This window comes from Engystomops pustulosus, chromosome 4, assembly GCF_040894005.1.
Source record: "Engystomops pustulosus chromosome 4, aEngPut4.maternal, whole genome shotgun sequence".
Lineage (NCBI taxonomy): Eukaryota > Metazoa > Chordata > Amphibia > Anura > Leptodactylidae > Engystomops > Engystomops pustulosus.
Genome location: NC_092414.1, coordinates 58,199,683 through 58,222,358, shown reverse-complemented (window position 1 = coordinate 58,222,358; position 22,676 = coordinate 58,199,683). Strand labels below are relative to the sequence as shown.

The 22,676-nt window shown below is 40.7% G+C and overlaps 1 protein-coding gene across 1 annotated transcript in view; it reads left to right on the top strand.

Annotated features, from left to right (window-relative positions):
• PDLIM4 (PDZ and LIM domain 4) overlaps positions 1-22,676 on the top strand; it is a 108,292-nt gene that overhangs the window by 9,781 nt on the left and 75,835 nt on the right. Inside the window, exon 2 of the mRNA XM_072145987.1 lies at positions 16,498-16,649. Within this exon, the coding sequence (XP_072002088.1) occupies positions 16,498-16,649 (152 nt within the window). The remainder of the gene's footprint in view (positions 1-16,497; positions 16,650-22,676) is intronic.

Below are 22,676 nucleotides of genomic sequence, written 5' to 3'. Positions count from 1 at the left end.
TTTGCAGTTTTATTCAGTTTCTCTGTTGCTTTTGCTCCTATCATTTCTTCAGAACCTCGGCTCTGTGGGCAGGTGCTACTGGACCTTGGGTCACATGGTGCGGAGCACACACTTCCCAATTCCTCTGTGCTATGCTGCTGCACAAGATGTTCCTGTCTCCTGTTGTTATGTGATGACTCTGTGCTTAAATTATCATGGTACATGTACACAATGATATGTGGTACAGTGTACATGATCATCATGGGACACATGGCACACTCAGCTCTGCTATGCCCCTCTTCGGAACAAGAGGCATCTTGTTTGTAGAGGTGCTCTCCTCTTCACGCTGCTGGACAGGAAGTGCTTATGGCTCTGCTGCTTTCTGCCTCCTCCCTCCTGCTCCTGCAGTACAGGAGAGGCATGTTCATGTGAGAGGAATGTGACCATACAGTAAAACTTTCCCCACCACAGTCAGGACTGATTTTATGGTCAGATCCATGGGCAAACAAAGAGCTAACCAGCAGGACTGATGGAAACAGGTTAGAATTATATCAGTGAAATGCTGCATTTTATTAATAACATTGCTCCAGATATATGAAAACTGGTCCTATCTGCACCAATCTTGCCTCATTATATTGCACTTACCGGTATTTAAAAGTGGTGCATGCTCTAAGTTGACCCGGTCAGTTTTCGGGATGTGCACACAGTTACACCTATTTTTTTATTTCCCCTTTAGGTGCAGAGTTTTCAAAAGCGATGGACAAATTGCAACTGCGAAACAATTGTGGTGCAAACACATAATAAATACATGTGCAAGCAACATAGACACTTCTTTTCATGCAAACTTACACAAACCGGCGCAGACACAATAATATATCTGGGCCATTGAATTACACAATGTTATTTTGCCATCCTTAGTATATTTAAGAATTTTGTCTTTGTGGGAATACCCCTTTATAACAAAACTCATGACTAGCAATTCATAAATTGAGGATACGTTTCCCTGTTTTTACTAAAAACTAAATGTACTGCTGATTCAGCATTTTTTGGAACCCCAACCTTTAACACACATCTTCTTTCTGACTTGCAGAGCAGGTAGCCTCACATCCTCACAGGTTTATTCTTGTGACTACCTGTTGAGGACAGCCTAATGTTTATAGATCACCATCCCACTTTTTTAACAACTGGTCTGTGAGAAGTAACGGTATCCCACCAAAGTGTTTGTCCCCTGGATAAATACTCCCCTGGTTTTGATGTATCTCATGAGTCTTACAGTACATCATTTGGCAGCACAACACTGTACAGTAGATAATACACTGTTGTGTTTAATTAGGAAGTTGTCTTATCAAAAGTATATGTACACCAACCGGGAAATACAAAGAACATACAAAGTGGGCCTGTCCCACATCACTTAGCTGAACACCAAGCAGGTTTCAATTTAAAAAAACAAATTTTAATGATGAGATACCAGGAAGTTAAACATTGAAAGTGCACATGTCCCTTGTAAGAAAAATGGCTGCAGCAATTGTCTCTGTACTGTGTCTAGGTCTGTGGTTCTTAACCTTGTTTGAGGTACCGAACCCAGCAGTTTCATATGCACAAACCCTTCTTTAGTGATAAATCAAATATGTATGTGTCTTGACCTCCATGGTGGAGGCTCCGCCGAACCCCTGTGACCGACACACTGAACCCCTAGGGTTTGATAGAACCCGGGTTAAGAACCACTGGTCTAGGTGATGAGTAAAGATTGTTAAGCCGTACTACTTATGGGGAGTTCTACCCCCTAAGTCTATGATCGATTGAGGATAGAGCTGATGAACAGGAAATTAACCGTCTGCTCTCTGCAGGAGGCTGTAATGGAGATCTAGACCCATTACACATGAGCGGCATCTGGTGGTTGGAACGTCAGTCCAGAAAGCTGAGCAACCAAAACAGACCGCAGCCTGTTATCTCAGTTCCAGTTGTAAGCGTTGGTGCTGGACTTTCCAACCAGCAGACGCCGCAAGTGTGATGTAAGTTGGACGCATCACACTCACTTGGGTGCAAGGTGCCTAAGGTGTGTACCCACTTTATCACAAATTGGTTGGATTTGGGGATTTTCCATCAGCTGCATTCACAAGATTCAATTTGAATGTACTTCATTGTGTTTTGGATGCATTTTCATTCTGTTTTGGGATGTGTTTGCACTGTATATCATACTGCATCTAAAATTCAATGAAAACATATCTACAACTTGGGTTACAATGTGTGGGTCTTTAGACCAGTGTAGAGTAGACAGTTCTCTGCTGCTCCAGATTAATCTCTGTGTCTGATGCTGGATGATTAATCTGGTGCAGTATAAGACTGGTGACTGCTGAAAGACACACCATAAAGCTTTCAAGAATAATCGCCACCTATTAGTTGGTTTAGTTTGCTGCAATAAAATATTGAATTTTCTGGCGCACAGGTTATTTTCTGTCTGGTCACGCCCTTCAGTTACCGAGGACATGTTCCTTTTTTGGACAAGTCTGAAAACTGCCTAAAAAATTGTCTAAAACCGTCAATAAATCTGGCACACAGCATTTCAGGTGCAATTCAGGTGATTTTCAACCTTTTTTGAGCCGCGGCACACTTTTTATACTTAGAAAATCCTGGGGCACACCACCAACCAAAATAGCACAAAATGACACTAAAACAGTCATATTATACATATAGTTAATAATATAGATTCTAAATTTATTTTACTCACTCAGTGTGAAACCTGGGCCTGTTTTGATAAACACAACAGGGATATCCTGGCAGGAATGGTGGAAAGACACACACGAAGCTCTTCCTCAACAGTTCTCAGTTTCTCCCTGGTTTTAGCATATGGTGCTGATTATTATGTGGCTCATATACTGCAAAATAAAGGGGCACAATGAGAAGTACTATGGCCATGAGGCTCATATACTCAGCATTTGAGCTGGTACTTGTAGTACTCCAGTCTCATGACTATAGTATTTCTCATTTTACATTTCTCTGGGAAACAAAACACAGGGGGTACCATAGTTTGGGGAACTTTCCCCCGCGGCCCACCCGACCATGTGTCGCGGCACACTGGTTGAAAATCACTGGTATAAATAATACTGATTAGAGATGAGCGGACCCAATGGTCCCGCCTGGTAAATCAAAGCCATGGCTAGTTGCTAGGCGTGTCAATTTGCCAGATTGGCTGTTCAGGGTCCGGGTCAGGCAGTCGAACCCTAATGCCGAACCTGACTATCGGCTTCGCTCATCTCTACTACTGATAAGTAAGATAACTATAGAAGGTTAGTTTAAGGGCTATACAGCGGTTGGTCATAAGTGTCAATTGAATTACATATTTCACTTTTTATTAATTGTTTGTTATTGACAAACGCTACATTTGTTTCTCATATTTTTAAATCCCCCTCCTCAAAGCCTCTCTGCAAACAGTAGTCTGCATGACTATGCAACGAATGGACATAACAGAAGGGTATGACAGTGGAATCCATTCATTACATGTGTTTAGTCTCAAAAGAGCAATCATCTGAGAAATGTTACTGCTGAAAGACACACCATAAAGCTTTCAAGAATAATGTTTACAAGGGTTATATGAGGCAAGACAAAGAAAGCCAAACACTTGGACCTCATCCTCCTGCTGTCTGGATTGGCTTATTTTATGCTAATGCAGAATCCAGCATATTTGTAAAAGTCAGGGACGTCGTGTCTGCTTCCCCCATTATTCCCAATCATACGCTGCACATTACACTGGCTGAAATCTCCTTTCTCTCCATTCATATCAAATATGTGACAATTTGTATATCTGCTTAAATGTATAAACTTGCTAAAGCGTGAGAAGTGACGGCTATCCTGTCTGGTCCGATCTGACGGAAGAGTTACTAAAGCACAAATTGCCAAAAAATTATTGGTGCCAGTGCAAACTAGTGAAATGGTCCTGTGAATTGGTCAAGTTATATTTTATACTGGTGTCATTTTAGAATATAACTTTCTGTGAGGGAAGGAAAAAAAAAATTTTGATTTTTTTTTCTTCATTACTACATTATAGACTATGCCCCGTTTAGCATAAATAACATATTATATCTTTTTCTATGGGTCAGTACAATTACAGTGATGCCAAACTCACGTAACTTTCTCAGGTTTGCTTAGTACTCGTTTTGTACATCATGTTCTCAGAGTAATAACTATTTAATTTTTTCCATCAGTGTTTTTTGGGCAAAAGTCATACTTTTTTCATACTATTATGAGACACATATGATTTTTTTTTGATCAGTTTTTATAATTTTTTTTTGTTTTCTGTGATAGCATTTTTGGGGTAATTTGCCGCTGTCCACTATGCAGGATAAATAATGAGTTGTTTTCATAGAACAGGTTACCTATATGGTTGTGCTAGACATAGTTTTATTTTCTGTCTTTTAAAAGAATCTTTTTATATTTCAAACATTATAATCTTTTTCTATTAAGGGGCAAGATTATGCAATCATCTAATCCCTGATACAATAAACTGTAATACTCAGGCAAAACGTGAAGGGACTCCTTGCATCATATAGATTTATGGTGCATGGCACTCCGTCTCAATCTCAGGTGCACTTTGCTCAGTCTGAGAAATCTTGCCAGGACATGATCCGCTGGCAAGATTTCAGGACATCTGTGACTTTAACTTACAATAGTTACCTTATATACTCGAGTATAAGCCTAGTTTTTCAGCACAAAAAATGTGCTGAAAACCCCAAACTCGGCTTATACGCGAGTCAAAAAAATAAATAAATAAAAACTCGCCTTTCTGGCGGCACCTGTAGATCTTCTGTGTGATCCATCTGGTATTGTTGTGCTGCACGACGGGGAAGGGGAGGGGCTATATACACTGGGGCAGGGGCTGGCAGGCTATATACACTGGGGCAGGGGCTGGCAGGCTATATACACTGGGGCAGGGGCTGGCTGGCTATATACACTGGGGCAGGGGCTGGCTGGCTACATACTGGAGAGGCTGTGACCAATGCATTTCCCACCCTCGGCTTATACTCAAGTCAATAGGTTTTCCCATTTTTTTGTGGTAAAATTAGGGGCCTCGGCTTATACTCGGGTCGGCTTATACTCGAGTATATACGGTACATATTTTTCTTTTTATAAAATTTGACAATAACAAATGTGAAAGAATATGCTTTTTTTGTAATTTTTCTGATTGAAGTTTTTTAATAAGTAGTAACTTTTACTAAACTATAAATATGATCAGCATTATTCCATCACCCTTTCCCAGGTTCAGCTACAGATGCAGAGGGTGCATGTACTTCTATCATTCTGAAAATTGAGTCTTAACTGCAGCCTTTTCTACATTCTGCCTTCAGCTTACAGGCTGGAGGGGGGCACAATTCAACACCTATTGCACAAACCCTTGAACACAATTCTGGTGTCATATTAAACAGGAGCATCTCCTCTTTAATATGAAATGAGGATTGTGTATGGCTGCCTAACACTAAACTTACAGTCGGCAATAGAAAGCTGTACTACTTTTAATACAAATTTATGGGTGGATCTATACACAAACCATATATTAACTCCTTAACGACAGGTGACGTATTACTACGGGCTGAGATTATGGGCTTAGCCCTCTACATAGCGGGTGAGTGTTTATTATACTTGTACTCTTTGGATAAAAAAAAAAATGAATATTTACTGATTATATTTAATATAGATATTTAGTTGGAATTTAAAAAAAAGCACAATTTTTTTGTCAAATAACAATTGGTTTAAACAATATAATTCATTCTGACAATACATTGCCTTTAATTGAGAAATTTAAAGTGACCTTACTCAACTTTGGCTAAGAGCCATTACTGTCAATGAAAACATGTTGCTCATTACTCTCTACTTCAGTTAATTCATTGTAAAAATGATGGAATACGTCCCGGCTGTAGTAAGTGATCTTTAGGCCAAGCTAGGAAGTGCCAGAAAGCACAGCTATAATGCTGGATGTCAGAGGATCTGTTTTGTGTTATCCGGAGTTATTTCAGAGCAGGTGTAGGGCGATTGCAACTGGAACGAAGAGTTATGGCTCCTCTACGAAAAGAAGATGATCCTGTATCTGGGTTCTTTCTGGATTGGAGAACGACAATTGTTCTCATCATTGTTACGGCAACCCTGGATAAACACTTGGTCAGCTGTACAAATGAGACAGAAAGAGACTGTTTAGGGATTATTACAGACTCTATCCAAATGCACATAAAAATTATCACAAAATTTCTTGTTTGGAAATGATGGATCCAATAAGGACTGGGGAGGGAGCAGGGGCGTCACTAGGTGAGGTAGGGCCCCATAGCAGTCTTCTGAATGGGGCCCCTACCGCCTCAGAAAATATGCACATCCTTCATTCTTTAGTGTGCTAGGTTTAATGCTGGGGCCCCCTGACACTGCCGGCCCTATAGCAGCTACTATGGCTGTTATCGTTGTAGTTATGCCTCTGGGATGGGGCTATTAAGTCATATAACTACTGAAATTGGTTGTGATTGTTAATGAGGGAGTCTGAAGTACTAGTTCAGTACAGATGGAAACCAAGTTTTAGCACGAATGTTAACAATCCATACCATTGGATCATCAACAATGACCCCGAACCATCGAGAAACCAAGAATGGGCTAAAGACAACCAAATCAAAAGGAAAGATGACTGGGACACAATTAATTTCCTGTAGATGATCAGATATAGAAACCAGAATGATGAATTACAATCTCACAAGGAATTCAGAAATATTAAGCTGTAAACTTCAACATTGAACGTCTGGAAACTTTCTAAAGATAAAATACCATTCATGACCAAAAAGAAAGTAAAGAGCTGTTGCTGTTCCAGAATGCTTCAGCGGACCAGTGGGGTGCAAGAAGATGATGATCTCTGCTAAGAGTAGGTCATCAGTATTAATGTCAGTCTTGTAGGTTTCCGCTGCACCAAATACTGCAGTAAACATGTCATTTTAAGATTACGATCACAAGTAATAAAAAAGTGACATAATGGGTAAGTTTTACTGCTCCTGTCATACACAGGCAGCATTGGTTATTTGAGGCTTTGCAGAACATATCTAGAATCAGCATGTTGAATAACAATATATTCACATCTGTCACGGTGTGACAAAGGGAGTCTTATAAATGTCTCCAGCAGGAGAAGCTTAAATGGGTTTATGAAGGAAGCGCCATATCTCGAGTTCATGTCAAACCTTCATAATTTAATTAAGTAGATGAGTGAAAAGTGGGTTTCTAGTCCTTTACTCTATCCTCATATTAATGACTTTTCCTCAAGGTCATCAGTATGTGATCTCAATGCAACCCAGACCCTGGGTCAGTCAGTCTGGGACCAAGAGCCTTTTCGATCTTATACCCTCAGGGGGTCATGGGATCATGGAACTGAGGGTGCAGATGGATGAGTGATGTCATTCCAAATTAACTTTGTTTAAATGCTCATTCAGACGGGCGTTTTTTGATGTCTGTGTGCTATCGGTAGTATTGTGGACAGCATACATATCCATTGATTTCCATGGGTCAGTTCACAAGTCCGATTCTTTCACTAGCATGCACTATTTAGTTCTCACATGCAGACCAGGGACCTCCTTAGAAGTCAAAGGGTAAGCAAAGAAAAAAGGAAGACATTCATATGCAGTCCATTTTTCTCAAATGTTGTCAGGCAAGCAACTAGGCAGGTCAGGAAGCAGTATAGAAACTCATCCTTTTTATGTAGAATTACCGGTACATACAGACATGAAAAACGGATGCACATACAATACTGACTGCACATGCTTACATTTTTTGTGGACACACAATGGGTAAGTGCAAATAGTGCTAGGATCAACATTTCCAAAACTCATGAGAATAGTTTGAGGATAGCCAGGAATAATACAAATGAGGGGAGGCATTTTTATGTCAGATGATTTTCTCCATGTCTCACAAGTGTTTAAAGGGAAAACCTAGATGCACCATTATTTAATAATGGGGAGGGGAGCTCAAATTTTTTAATGAGCTCACATAGGCCACTCAGAAAAAGTTGGAGGGCCAGATGTGGCCCGCGGGCCATACAATACCCAGGTCTGGGATAGAGCAATATATATTGCGTGAAATCTTTTCATGCATCCATTTCCGATTTGCCAGTCATTTGTCATTTTAGAGAAATTCTGTTTTTACCTTTGCACCCAGGTCGTGTCTGTGCCTGATATTGCAGCCTCTTTCTCTGCCGGAAGTCAAGTCTTTGGGGCTTATTTATTAAGGGTCCGCGGCTGCACTTTCATCACGGCTGTGTCAGGTATTTAAAGGGGTTGTCTAAGACTCATTAAAAAAACAAAAGGTGGCCAGGAGGGGGCTACTTAAAAAAATAAAGATGTACTTACCTTCAGACGCCGTCCGGGTGTCCTGCACTGGTGTTGCTCAGGTCCACGTGCCATGTAAACAAACATGGCCAAGGGAGCAGTGCTGGATTGAGCTTCCGGTCGGCCGTGGCCAGACACACCCATTGGCGGCATTGTATATGGGGGACGGATACACATACACCATGAAGAAAATGGTGAATTCTGTCGGACCTGAATGGGGAAGCGACACATTCACGATATTGGGTGCACAATCTCAGTGAATCGCGGCAGAGTGCATTATTGTCGGACCATGCACTTTCTGTGAACTCCGGACGGGTAAGTAAATGTGCCTCATTGTTTGAGGCCTCTTTGACACTTGTGTTGCAGATCACATTAGATTCTGATCAGAGAGCAATCAGGCTTCAGTCAGTGAAAAAATCAGTTTTCAGTCAGTTTGTTCAGTGTCTCAGTTTTTCACGCAATTTTTTTGGTGTTTTCAATGCATTTTGAATGCGTGAAGAGGACTCAGGATTGAGGTCTATCTTCTCTATGGCAATTGATCAGTAAAAAAAAAACACATTGGACTTGCATGTTTCTCAGAGTGCAATGCGTTTTTGATGCATAGACTTGTATGGTACGTTTTGCATGCATGTGACTTGCAAAAGTAGGCCCCTTTCACATTTGCGTCTTTCATGAGCGTGTTCTGCACATGCTTTTGACTTGCAGAACTTGCATAGCACTATGACCCATTGTAATCAATGTTTTTTTCATGCACACACGCGTTTTTTTGTAACGCGTGTTTAAATCTTAGCATGCTCTACTTTTGCAAATCACTTGCTTGAAAAACACACTTACAAGTCTACCGAGATGCATCAAAACCGCATTGCACTCGGAGACACATGCAAGTCCAATGCAAGTGCGTTTTTCACTGACCAATTGCCAAAGAAAAGATAGAGCTCAGTCCTGCGTCCTTTGCACACGCGTTATCTCCGCATGAAAAATGCATTGCACATGCATTGGAAACACCAAAAAAAGCCACGTGAAAAACTGAGACACTGAACAAACTCTGACTGAAACCTGATTGAACTCTGATGAAAAATGTCAGTTTTTCACTAACCAAACTCTGATCGCATCCTGATCAGAATCTGACGTGATCTGCAATGCAAGTGTGAAAGAGGCTGTAGAGCATGCTAAGATTTAACGTACGTTTAAAAAAATGTGCATGTGTGGTGAAAAAAAATGCAACTCTGAAAAAAAACATTGATTACAATGGGTCAGAGTGCAATGCAAGTTCTGCGCATCAAAAGCACGCACAAAACACGCGCGTGAAAAACGCAAGTGTGAAAGAGGCCTAAAGGTACAATGCTGGGAGGCGAGAAGGTAGATAATAGGAGCATGTCAGCTTCTGTGTCTATAGCAGGGGTCCCCAAACTACGGCCCGCGGACCGTTTCCATTCGGCCCCCGTCATCATTGGCGCACTTGGAACGGCAGCAATGGCCCCCCGGATCTATCTGTTGGGGGCCCCCGGGCTGGCGCACCAAAAGTGCCAATGATTAGGCCAGGAAGCTCCTGCCCGTCACTGTATAGTGCTCGATGCGGCCCGGAAACAAATGAGGCTGGAAGACAACCCCGGCGCACATCGCTCCATGAACTAGGATGCGCGGCCGTGTGATGATGTCATATTATAGAGCAGTAAAAACATTGTGCCGGCCTGGGGCCCAACATATAAAACAATTCATTATGGGAGAAGATGCAATAATTCATTGTGGGGGGGATATGAAATAATTCATTGTGGGAGGCAGCATATTTATAATCAATGGTGGGGGGAAGCATATTTAGAGCTACAAACATTAGTCTGGACAGTAAACGGCCCCTATGTAAAAAGTTTGGGGACCCCTGGTCTATAGCATGCTAGCAGATAGACTCATGTAAACAATGAAAAGGCTTTTGGGAGCACTGTTCCCCCTCAAACTGCTCATAGATAGGTCATCAAAAGTGTGAATACAGTAACACCTTTTATTAACAACAAGAAACTTGTTGCCATGAACAGAATCCAAAAAACTCATTTTATAATATGTTGTTACACACACACACACACACACACACACACTACGTTGAGTAGATTGTCCCAAGATTGCAAATAGTATTTGTACAGGTGGATCTTATCCGTGACTTATCATGAAAGATGGAAAAAAACACTTCAGGAATGACTGATATATAGGACTAAATATAGATAATATTTCATCTCCGGTTTTATCCTTAAAAGGTAGCAAAGAGTCTGTATTTAGTGTAGAATACAGTGGAGAACTTGCAGTAGATATAACAGCAGGATTAGAGTGAAAGTAAAGAATTGTGGCCTGGAGTCTGCAGCTCCTTGTATCAGATTTATGGCCCTGTGGTGTATATTAGATCTACTGTCTGGTGGAATCTTAAAGTTCAAGATGTGGTCTAGTTTAGACAGATTAGGTCTCCATTCCGTTTCCTGCTGTAGAGGTTCAGGCTGTGTAATTAAAGGAAATTTACCATCACACATACTGTTACTTTGTGCAGGAACACTTCATCCTACCACTATGGGGCATAACTAGGAGAGGCAAGGCCAATAGCAGGCTTCTGAATGGGCCACCCCTTCCCACTCCCCTACTCTTTAAGGCATCAGGTAGGATGATGGGCCCCCCTGACTCTGCAGGTCCCATAACAGCTGCTATGGCTGATACCGCTGTAGTTACGCTCCTGCCCTCAGGATTACTTCAGGCTCATTGGTATAATTTTAAAAGTTGATTTTAGAAGAAAGGATGCCATGGATAACAAATATAAGAAGATTACCTTGAGTAATTGCGCCTGTTTTTTCATGCTTCATTTTGATGTTAGATTTCCACATTGCACTGTGAACCAATACTTGTTCTGCCAACACTTCACTTCTGACGCCACAAGATCTTAGATCATAGATCAGTTCTGTGCAGGTTTGATGGCGATGTCTAGGTAAATAGATTGCTGCGATTTGCCTCTCCATTACCTTATAGACGCCTTATTTTCTATGAGGTGACGGAGAGGTGAACAGAAACAATACATGTGTTGCTGTACTGGGCATTGGTTTCTGTAGCACATTCCCATTGTGTGGCAGTCATTAGAGAGGTGGACACTGTACAGAGAGACATGTCCAGCAGTAGAAATCATATGTGCAACATCATTGTAGTTAATAATGACTTTCATCAAGATTGCATTATTAACATACTGGAGCACTTGGCATTTCTGTGACCTCACATCTTATCTTTCCTTTTCAGATGTTGTTCTTTCCCAAGATAGGTCCAAGCCCTTTTATCATCTTAGATCATCGCTTCCATTTATATACTTCTGCTGGGTGGGAGGAGGGTGGTAACACACAGCCAGCTGAACTTTGTGTAATCTGCGTGACATGTATAATTGATCATTGTTGGGAAGAGCAGATTTCCCTTAAGATGACAGGTTACTTCTCTTTTCCTATTAAGGAGGAATTTTGCAAGTGAATATGGTGAATATACTACATTATAGTTATGTAATGAAAACTTTCCTCATCCACCCACTAAGATATTCTGAACACATGCAAAGCGAGTAATACATTGACCATAGGCTACATTTGAGGTAAACTTGGTTCACATTGAGTAACTGGCTTTATGTATTTAATGTGTATTATGTTTATGGTCATTGACTTGTTATCATATTTTGGATCAATCGGTAGAGTAAGTTAATACAAGAAACATTGTAATGTGTCTTACCAGAACAAATTGCTTAGTTGTCTACTTACGGTACTTTGATGCTTTCATCATCCTCCCTTCTTTCCTCTTATTCTGCTTTTCACATTGAAATTTCTGCTAAATTCCATCTTGCTAGAAAGACGGACAGAAGCTCTTCGAGTTGTCAGATAACATTGAAGCTCTATTCAAAGAGAATGGGGAGCAGTGAGCTGCATGAGCAAATTCTCTTCCCAGCAGCTTGGAGACAACATAAACATCCAGACTGGATGGAAAATGAAGATCACAAGTTATATAATTATCAGAGATAGTGTTACACCTCTTATACAAACAGGATTAGGGTCTGCTAAGTCTATTAAGACCCAATTAGGGCCGTCTTGTAGGTATATGGAGACTTAAAGCCACGGTTGCTCCACTAGGAGATACTCGAAAAACATGCAAATACGTTTTCTAGGATGGGAAAATGAAAACCACACCTCCTTTAGCTACCTTGTAAAGCATCCCATCCTGGAAAACTTAGGAGATACTGGAAAAACAAGCAAATAAGTTTTCCAGGATGGGATGCTTTACAAAGTAGCTAAAAGAGGTGTGGTTTTCATTTTCCCATCCTAGAAAGCGTATTTGCATGTTTTTCCAGTATCTCCTAGTGGAGCAACCATGGCTATAAGTCTCCACATGCTTATAAGGCGGCCTTGATTGGCAAACTCTCCGTAAAGAGAACTTTTACTTCCCGACTTGTTTGGAATATCAAATGGTGCCACTAAAAGTACAATTTGTGCTGCAGAATACAAACCCATATGCCTCTGTAATTGGAAGAATAAAAACTTTTTGTGATTGCTTGGACTATCCTGACTAATAAGTTATTTGTTCATATAAAGTGTAGGTATTACTTATGATGTTATTATATTGGTGAGGGACAGATATGCAGAACCACAGTATAAAGAGCCTGAAGCTGTGATATGGAGTTTCTATGCCAGCACAGCTACCACAGTAAACAGGTTTTATAGCTTGAAACTTGATTTTATAGTAGCAAACTTCCCATGATGTTCGATAAATGACATAGAGGGCGCCTAGGGTTGTAGCTATCTAAACAGCAAGTTAAGTTCCAGCGAAGAAGAATGCATTATCTCAAGACATATAAACTTGTGCTAACATTCATCACCAGATGCTTCTGCCAAACACACCACGAGGAAATGATACACCTCGCCCTATCTCTCCAAGTATAAACACTGCGTCCTGGACATCAAAGAACCATTACTCAACAAGAAGGATAAGTCTAAAAAAATAAACATAATCATTAAGAATCTGGGATCATCACCTATGTAGTGCCTCCTATAATGGGGTCACAGCAACATAACATCACGTAACACAGGGATTAGGGAATTCCCTATAGTAATCTCATATATTTTCATATCTATCTCAAGATTGAGATTTGAACAATAAATAATCTATACTGACTAGTATCTCTATTGAATGGAAACTTCCACAACAAAATATGCAACATAACCAAAAAATATACTGACTTTTAGGCTACATTCACATGTCGGCACCAAGGAGAGGAGGAGCGGATGAGCCCCGCTCACCCCTGCCCCTCTCCACAGCAATGTATGGCGCCATATTCCGGAGAAAGATAGGACATATCCTAGCTATGAGACGGTACGGTGACGCACGTGTGCTGTACCGTATTGCTCCCGAACGGCTCCATGCGGCCATTGCCATCTATAGGGGATGTGTATATGTCCCCCGTACAGTCGTGTGAATACAGCCTTAAAGGGATTTTACACCCCCAAATTATTGATGGTTCATTAATAGGTTGGAGAATGAAAACCTCTTTTAAGGGAATTTTCCAGCTCTATTACAGGCAACATAAAGAAGTAAGTCTTGTAGCCTTCCATTGTAAGGATATTTACCCTGTTTCCCCTAAAATAAGACATCCCCTGAAAATAAGATTTAGAACAATTTTGTTCGGGCTTAGAAATATAAGGCCTCCCCTGAAAATAAGACCTAGCGGCAGTCATTGCAGCAGCTCGCCCCAAACCATACATTAGTATTACGAAATCTTTTAGATGCTGCAGAAGGTTGTGCCATGGGGAAGAATTCATGGGATAAATCACTGAGTGTTGTGCTGCAAATGTGATCCAGCAGCCACCAGGATAAGAAGAGGGCATTTATGGAAAGTGCTTTTACTAAACATGAGAGATTGGGGCCAATGATTCTAATAGAAATGGATTCACAAGAAATACAGCATGAAATCCAGAGTTTGGGGAGATAAGGATGTTCAAGAAGTTGATTTTTTTGTTCTATGAGAAATGTAAATTGTTGTTCATGTAAAAATAAGACATCCCCTGAAAATAAGACCTAGTGCCTCTTTAGGAGCAAAAATTAATATAAGCCACGGTCTTATTTTCGGTGAAACAGGGTACAGTGTATTCTCAATGTATACTTACAATAGGGGGCTATACAGTGGCAAATGTTGTTCTCCCCTCCACCCTGAAAGCGTGAGGAGGAGTGTACACTGGCAGTAGCCAGTGTTTAACAGGTGCCATTCGTTAGGGTGTTTTTCCCCAGTGATGTTATAGACCAGTGGTGGCGAACCTATGGCACGGGTGCCAGAGGTGGCACTCGGAGCCATTTCTGTGGGCACTCAGACCATCACTTCAGGATAGATTTCACCATGTAGAACCAAATCCTGCAGTCCCAGGCAACTTAAGAGATACTGTTTTAAAGCGACATTTCATTCACTGTTTGTAACTGTGGGAAAAGTGAGAGGCTGTTGACAGAACTGCAAAATCTTTGGAGGTCCTCCTGCTGGACCCACCATTCTCCTTCTACAGAGAGATCCCAGAGAGAAGCTACAATGAGAGTCTGCATTTGCCCTTCTTTCAACTGTATTGGTGGCCTCAGGGGGTTGATACGATTGAAAATTGAGGAAGAACAGGTAGCAATAAGTTACTGCTTAAAATGCCATGTTGGCACTTCACGGTAAATAAGTGGATTTTAGTTGTAGCTTGGGCACTTGGTCTGTAAAAGGTTTGCCATCACTGGTATAGGAGATATCAATTGGCATGTTATTTTTACATGTAGTTTATTTGCCTAATGCAGTGGTGGCGAACCTATGGCACTGGTGCCAGAGGCGGCACTCAGAGCCCTCTCTGTGGGCACCCAGGCCATCACCCCAGCATGAAGTTCACCAGACAGGTCTCAAAGAATCTTCCTACAATGATAGGCAAATTTGCCCTCCTACTTTCAACTGCATTGGTGTCTTTAGGAGGCTGAACGATTTAAAGTTGTCAAAGAACAAGGAGAAAAAAATTGCTGTGTTGGCACTTTGCAAAAAATAAGTGGCTTTTGGTTGAAGTTTGGGCACTCGGGCTCTAAAAGGTTCGCCATCACTGTTATAGACAGTTACATCACTGGAGAAAACAAGGTTTGATCGCCAGAGGCGACAGGGCTTTTTTCTTTAAGATCTGTAAACCTGTGGAATAGCCTGCCTCAGGTGCTGGTCACAGTAGGAACAGCAGAGAGCTTTAAGAAGGTTCTAGATGTCTTTTTACATCTAAATAACATTATCTCATAATATACAATTGTTTCTCTTAAAGGAAACCTACCATGGTAAATGCCACTTGCCTGCCTCTGCCCTAATCTGAAATGTAATGATCCTGGAATCACTTGTTAAAAACCTCATTATAGTAATATGTAAATTAACTGCGGAGGCTACTGGGGCATGCACTGGGAGCTAAGACTACTCCATGCCCCAGTAGCCTCTGCAGTTAGTTTAGATATTACTAAAAAAAAGTTTTTAGCAAGTTAGGTTAGGTTCCAGGATTATTAAATTACAGATTTGGGCAGAGGCAGGCAGGAGGAACCTTCCCTTCCTTTATTGAACTTTTTTAACCATATAAACTATATATATTCAGAGACACATTCAAGACTACAATGCTGAATGAATGAGACAATAGAAAAATCTCTTTGGTGGAGAGATAATTTCATGCAATCCAGTTAAATATTTCCACCTGTCTATAAGCACCTGGCTACATCCACATAATCTGTCATACCAATTCAGATGTGGATACATTAACCTTTGGTTGAGAACTTAACTTCCTCTTCACTCCAATATATTAGAGTAATGTGAAATAGCTGATATGTGTGTCAAATGCATGACATTATAGTGAAATTGTAAATATAGGATTCTGTCATATATGTAAAGAAGGTCATTTTACATTCCATGTTTTTTTTCTTCCATCCCTCCAACTTTCCCTGCGTTCAGCAGGAAATCAGTAATCCAGAATGTTACCATATAAATCCCCTCTTCCAGTATAATGCACACGAGGGCCACATCTGGCACATGAAGAGATCACATTTTACAAGCTCATCTATTATTTGTCTATAACTATGCTACACGTGTTTCCATTATCTATATATTCATATAGGATTATAACACCATGCACCTATTGTTCCTCTTCCTGTACAGATTAATCCCGGAAGCAAGGCTGCTCTGGCCAACCTGTGCCCAGGGGATGTTATTCTGGAAATCAATGGGGAGAAAACAGAAAACATGACTCATCTACAGGCGCAAAACAAGATTAAGGCCTGTTCAAGCCATCTGACACTGTTCCTAAACAGGTCTGTGCATCTTTTACATTACTTAATCTCTTCCTTTCCTAAGAGCGCCATTAGTTATTGTTTCACCAGTTGTTGCTGATAATTTCCTAATGCAAAGAAAATGTACACAGATATTTTCTGTGGGGATAAGAAAGAACCCCATAACGCATGTAATAAGTAAAATTGTAAAGTGCAAATGCACTACGAGATAACCTTAGCAAATGGACTAAGGCAGTGGAAAGCCAGAATAAAGACCTGGCAGCCATGGGAGTTAAATACTGTTTCCACTCCATTAATAAATTAATGGAAATATTGCCAATCTTGCACCACGAATGAATGTATATGTTGTTGCTATACGTATTGTTTAATATATGGGATTTATGTTGTGTAAGTTTCAATGATAATGAAATCCGATACTGTATTGTAAATATGAAAAAAAAAGTAAAATTATTATGGATCATGGTATTATTAAGTGTTTCCTCACAGGTTGGAATAGGGCAATTTTTTTTTTTACCTCTAGATTTGATAAATGCTGTACTGCTAAAGATTGGAATCCATGCACAGGGTTTCACATTGAATACCGTATATACTCGTGTATAAGCCAAGTTTTTTTAGCACAAAAAAATGTGCTGAAAAGCCTCACCTGGGCTTATACACGAGTCAATAAAAAAAAATAAACTTACATACTCACCCTCCTGCGGCCCTAAGCTCCTCCTGTCTCCCAATGCTTGGCGCAGCTCTTCAGTCTTCTCTCTTCTGTATTAGCCGGCAGAGATGCATCCATGCAATCTGCTGGCCAGCGCACACTATGATGCGGTGATACTGATGACGTCATAGTGTGCATCGGCCAGCAGATCGCATGGACGTGTCTCTGCCAGCTAATACAGCAGAGAGAAGACTGAAGAGGAGCTGCCAGGATCCATGGCAAGGATCGAGAGCTGCGACAAGTTTTTTTTTTTTATGTGCTTGGCAAACTGCCGGATGGCGGGGTGTAAACTGTATGGGGCTGGCTTGCTGGCTGTATACTACATGGGTGCTGGCTTGCTGGCTATATACTACATGGGGGGATGGCTGTATACTACTGGGGGCTGACTGGCTATATACTGGGAGATTGTGACCAATGCATTTCCCACCCTTTGCTTATACTCGAGTCAATAAGTTTTCCCAGTTTTTGGAGGTAAAATTAGGGGTCTCGGCTTATACTCGGGTCGGCTTATACTCGAGTATATACGGTATTCAATGTGTATTGAGGGCACATGATATTAAAGTCAGTTCAATGGGGGTACTGATCAGCTGTGCCATAGTTCTTGTGGCTGCAATAAACAGCTGATCAGTCAGGTGGGTGGCGGACCCCTAACCTAGGTTGTCTATATCTGTAAAACAGAAGATACCCTGAGGCTTGTGAGTCACTCTTATGTCATTATTTAGCAGGGTTTAGCTTTCTAAAAAGAATCTCCCTGTCAAAACTAGGACTGGTCCTCACAGTTGAGTTGATTTATGCCATATCATTGTATATATTCATCTTTTGCTGTGCCAAATAATTTAGGGACTTTCTGAATTTCCTCCAAATCTTGAAAAACCCCATGTATTGTCAACCACACAAAATGTGATGGGAAATTCCATAATCTAAACAGAATACAGGGTATAAAACAGAAAGTCTTTGTAGAGTCTTCTAAGCACTAGAAAATTATAAAGGGGACTTCTCACAACTACTCACAATTACTTGCAGTCCCCAGATGTTATATAATGCATATTCTCTGCTATTCTTACTTAATAGTTATTCATAAATTGGCAAATGGGTGTTACCACTCTGGTTTTCACATGGGAGTCTACCTAATTTGTCTGATTAAGTGTTTGGACAGCCAGAGATTTATTTACTTATTTATTCAGTATGTAAAAATTGGATGTTGTGAGAGAGGTCAATAGAGGACGACTAGATTGATAGAAGGTCTTTCTTTGGTCCTTCTCTTGTTAAGTTTGGAGGTAGAGGTAATCTGATTTACATGAACAAATATACATATGATAAAGGAAAAAACTGGCACATGATTCTTTCCAAGAACGCTAGAAAGAACCTTGAGGCGTACATTGTAGACTTAGTATTGAGTGCACCTCCTCAAGAGGTGGTAATGGCAAAAACTAAGGCAACTTCCTCGTAGCTGCGCGCCCTCGTCCGACGATCCTGCCGTCTGCGTCTGCGCGGTCACTGCTCCAAAGCCGGGGCTGCACAGGCGCGGGCCTGCTGTTCTGCGCATGGGCAGACGGCAGGATCGTCGGACGAGGGCGCGCAGCTACGAGGAGCTGCACGCAGAAGATGGTGAGTAGGAGGGGTAAAGAGGCTACCGGGGCATGGAGTAGCCGCGCCATGTAACCTCAGATGCGGCTACTCCACGCCCCAGTAGCCGCATAACAAAATTTGCATACAAGGCTAATAAAAGTTACTAAAAAAGTGTGGGGACGTGAAGATTAGCCCTTAAAAGGTCCCATTGATCTACCTACCACCCGATCTACCTTTATAGGTAGATTTGTGGTGGTAGGTTCCCTTTAAATATATGGCTGGATGGGCTTAAAAATAATAAAGGACTCGCCTCCCTCCACACTACTCATCTGTGGCGCTGCCTCTCGCTGCTGGGTCTCTGTTTGTATACAGAGACAGGTTGGTACATAAAATGAGACTGATGGGACTAGGGGAAAATCTGTGTATTTGGGTAAGTAATTGGCTAAGTGATAGAAAACAGAGGGTCGTCATTAATGGCACATTCTCAGATTCGGTTGACTTACCAGTGGAGTGCCACATGGGTCAGTATTGGGGCCACTTCTTTTTAATATTTTTATTAATGACCTTGTAGTGGGTTTACACAGTCAAGTTTTAAAATTTGCAGATGATACTAAGCTGTGTAAAGTAATAAATACTGAGGCCGATAGTTTAGCATTACAGAGGGATTTTTGGAAGCTTGAGGAGAGAAATGGTTGATGGAGTTTAATGTAGATAAATGTAAAGTTATGCACTTTGGCCATGAAAACAAAAAGTATAATTATGTTCTAAACAGTCAATTACCTGGTAAAACTGGAGCTGAAAAGGACTTGGGCGTATTGGTGGATGGTAAACTTAATTTTAGTGACCAGAGCCAGGAGGCTGCTGCTAAAGCAAATAAAATCATGGGATGTATCAAGAGAGGAATAGATTCTCATGATAAAGACATAGTTTTGCCCTTATATAACTCCCTGGTCAGACCACACATGGAATATTGTGTACAGTTTTGGGCACCAGTGGACATAGGAGAACTGTAACGGGTGCAGAGGAGAGCGACCAGGATTATTAGGGGAATGGGGGGACTAGAATACAATGACAGATTACAAAATTTGGGATTATTCAGTTACCTGAACCTAAAGTACAAGGATCTCTCCAAAGATCTTTTTATACCTAGGCCTGTGACCAGGACAAGGGGGCATACTCTATGCCTAGAGGAGAGGCGATTTTACCATCAACATAGACAAAGGTTCTTTACTGTAAGAGCAGTGAGACTGTGGAACTCTCTGCCGCAGGAGGTTGTTACTCTAGGACTCTATGTACATGTTCAAGAGAGGCCTGGATGACTTTCTGGAGAGAAAAAATATCACGGGTTATGGGGATAAAACATTTATTTCATTCTTAAAGGTTGGACTTGATGGACTTGTGTCTTTTTCTGGCCTTAAATACTATGCTTTTTTCATTTTATAATCTAAATAACAAGTAATATTAAAATATTAATGCATACATGTGACTCCATTAGTTTCAAGCATAGTATGGTAACAAGTTGTACAGGTTGCCAATTACTGAACATGCATGCTTAGCAGTAGGAGAAAACAAAAAGATGGCAAATAACGTTGGAAAAACAAAGATTAGATTTCATTGTTACCAATGTTTGCCCATATTTTACCAACTTTTTCAATGTGACCAAAATGAATAAATAAAAGTAAATAACCCAAAAAAGCGCTATACCATTCCAGAGTTAAAGTATTAAGCCAACTTTTGTTGTTTTTACGTGTACACTATATAGAGCATTTTATATAGCACATCTGGTAATTTTAAGTGATGGTACGTGCCTCTAGTAAGATATTTTACAAGGCTTTGTAGAAGCAATTTCTCTAAGAATCACAAGAGTTTCATTTTCTCATCATCTTCACGTTTGATTTTACATGACATTTTTACAATTTCACATTGGAGTAGACAGCAGGAATGTAATGTTCCTGAATTACTGACACATGTTCTGAAAGAAAACTAGCAGACGTATGTACTTACATACAGATGGAGCGTTCTGCATGGACATTGTAGAATCAAACCTCTCCTAAAGGCCATCCTCTTTTTTGTGAAATTTTCAGTTCTGACATATGTGGTTCATTTGCCTTCATATCTTCTTAGTGAACACCAATACTTTAGAAAACCACTTCTCAATGTAATTTTGAGTTTTTTCAAAGATCTTTGTAACATCTGTGCCTGTTTTAACTTTGGAGATCCTCTGTCCGTAAAGTATGGCTGAGAATGCGCTGATTAGTGTACATTGTTGCATTCTGTTCTTGCTAGCCTGAACACTGGTTTACTCTTTTCCTAGCAGCCTGTGGACTCTACTCTGGTTTGCTAACAGTTAATCTGCTGTGCTGGACAAAATCTTTCCCCACTCTTTCTTCCCTGTTTGGATGTTAGAGAACTGATCCAGTCATCTCTTGTACTGGACCTCTGTTTAGACTTATTCTGAGCTAGCTGGAGTTTATGTTGATGTCTATATATTGGATTATTTGTCCCTTTACCTGTTTGTACCTAGTTTGTACTGCATTTGTTCTCTTTGTTCTGATCCCTATCTTGCCGACTTCTCTATGGTGTTTGTACTGTCCTGTCATTGTCTTTTAGCTTGCACTTTGATGCAGGGAGCTAATGTTGACCAGTTGTCACCTACCAATTAGGGGCGGCTGGGAAATTAAGTAATCACAGCTGGGAAGGGGTTTTAATCTTAGGGCTCACTGTCCTTCCTATCCCTCCAAGCCATTCCCTAACCCTGAATAACAATACTTCATTGTGTTGTTTACAAATAACAAAAGCATTCCTATTTCTAACTGTTTGATGGCACAAATTAAATTATGTGGTGAGATTTATGAAATGGACAATACAACTGGTACAATGGATAGAAAAAATGAGAAATCCATGGATGCAGTGACTCTTTCACACAATTGTTTATATTTGATGTCAGGGCTTGTAATGTAACAGGGATGTGCATGTGATAATGTTGCGGCCATCCCCTGAAAAACCCTTAAACCATAACGTGTCTTTATGTATTTATGAAAAAGGCAACAACATCTATTTCCATGAGGACTGTCACTCTGTGCAGCTATTGAAGTTTTCCCAGACCTGGATTTACTGAGCGGGCAGCTGTCCAATTTGAGCCTTAATAAAGTCCACTCCCATGCTCTGCAATGCCCTGTTACACTGAATCCATCATATTCTCAGCATGAGCAGATTCCATAAGAGTTTTCCGAAACCTGCTCTGGAAACGAATTGCACTGTTGTGAATGTCATGGTTAACAAATGCATGGGTTAATAACTTTGTATGGGTATGAGCAAGCAATGTTTTATACTGTTATAATTCAGTATAAGCACTATTTTTATCTGCTGAAACCAGACAACCCCTTTAAGGCTCATCTTACAATGAGATACAGAAAATCATTTCAACAGTTCACCTTCTCTGACCTGATGCCTGGCCCTGTAATTATTAATGAAAGAGGACTGTTCATTAAGTGGCTGTCACCTTATTGTCCCCTCCCGTGTCATGTGTCCCCCCTTGATGTATAGCACATCAAACACTTGTGCCTTATACACTGTACACTCCCAGCTTATTATATCCCTTGATGAAAGCAGGTGACGGACTGTAATATATACATAATGAGGGAGGTTCCGTATAAGCCATATTCTAAAGTGAACTTTTTTTCTCGATATCCTAGATCAGATTTTCCTGGCTGATTTCCTAGACACTTTGTGGTATTTCAATGAATGCAGCCAAGGTCCTACAGTAAAAAGTT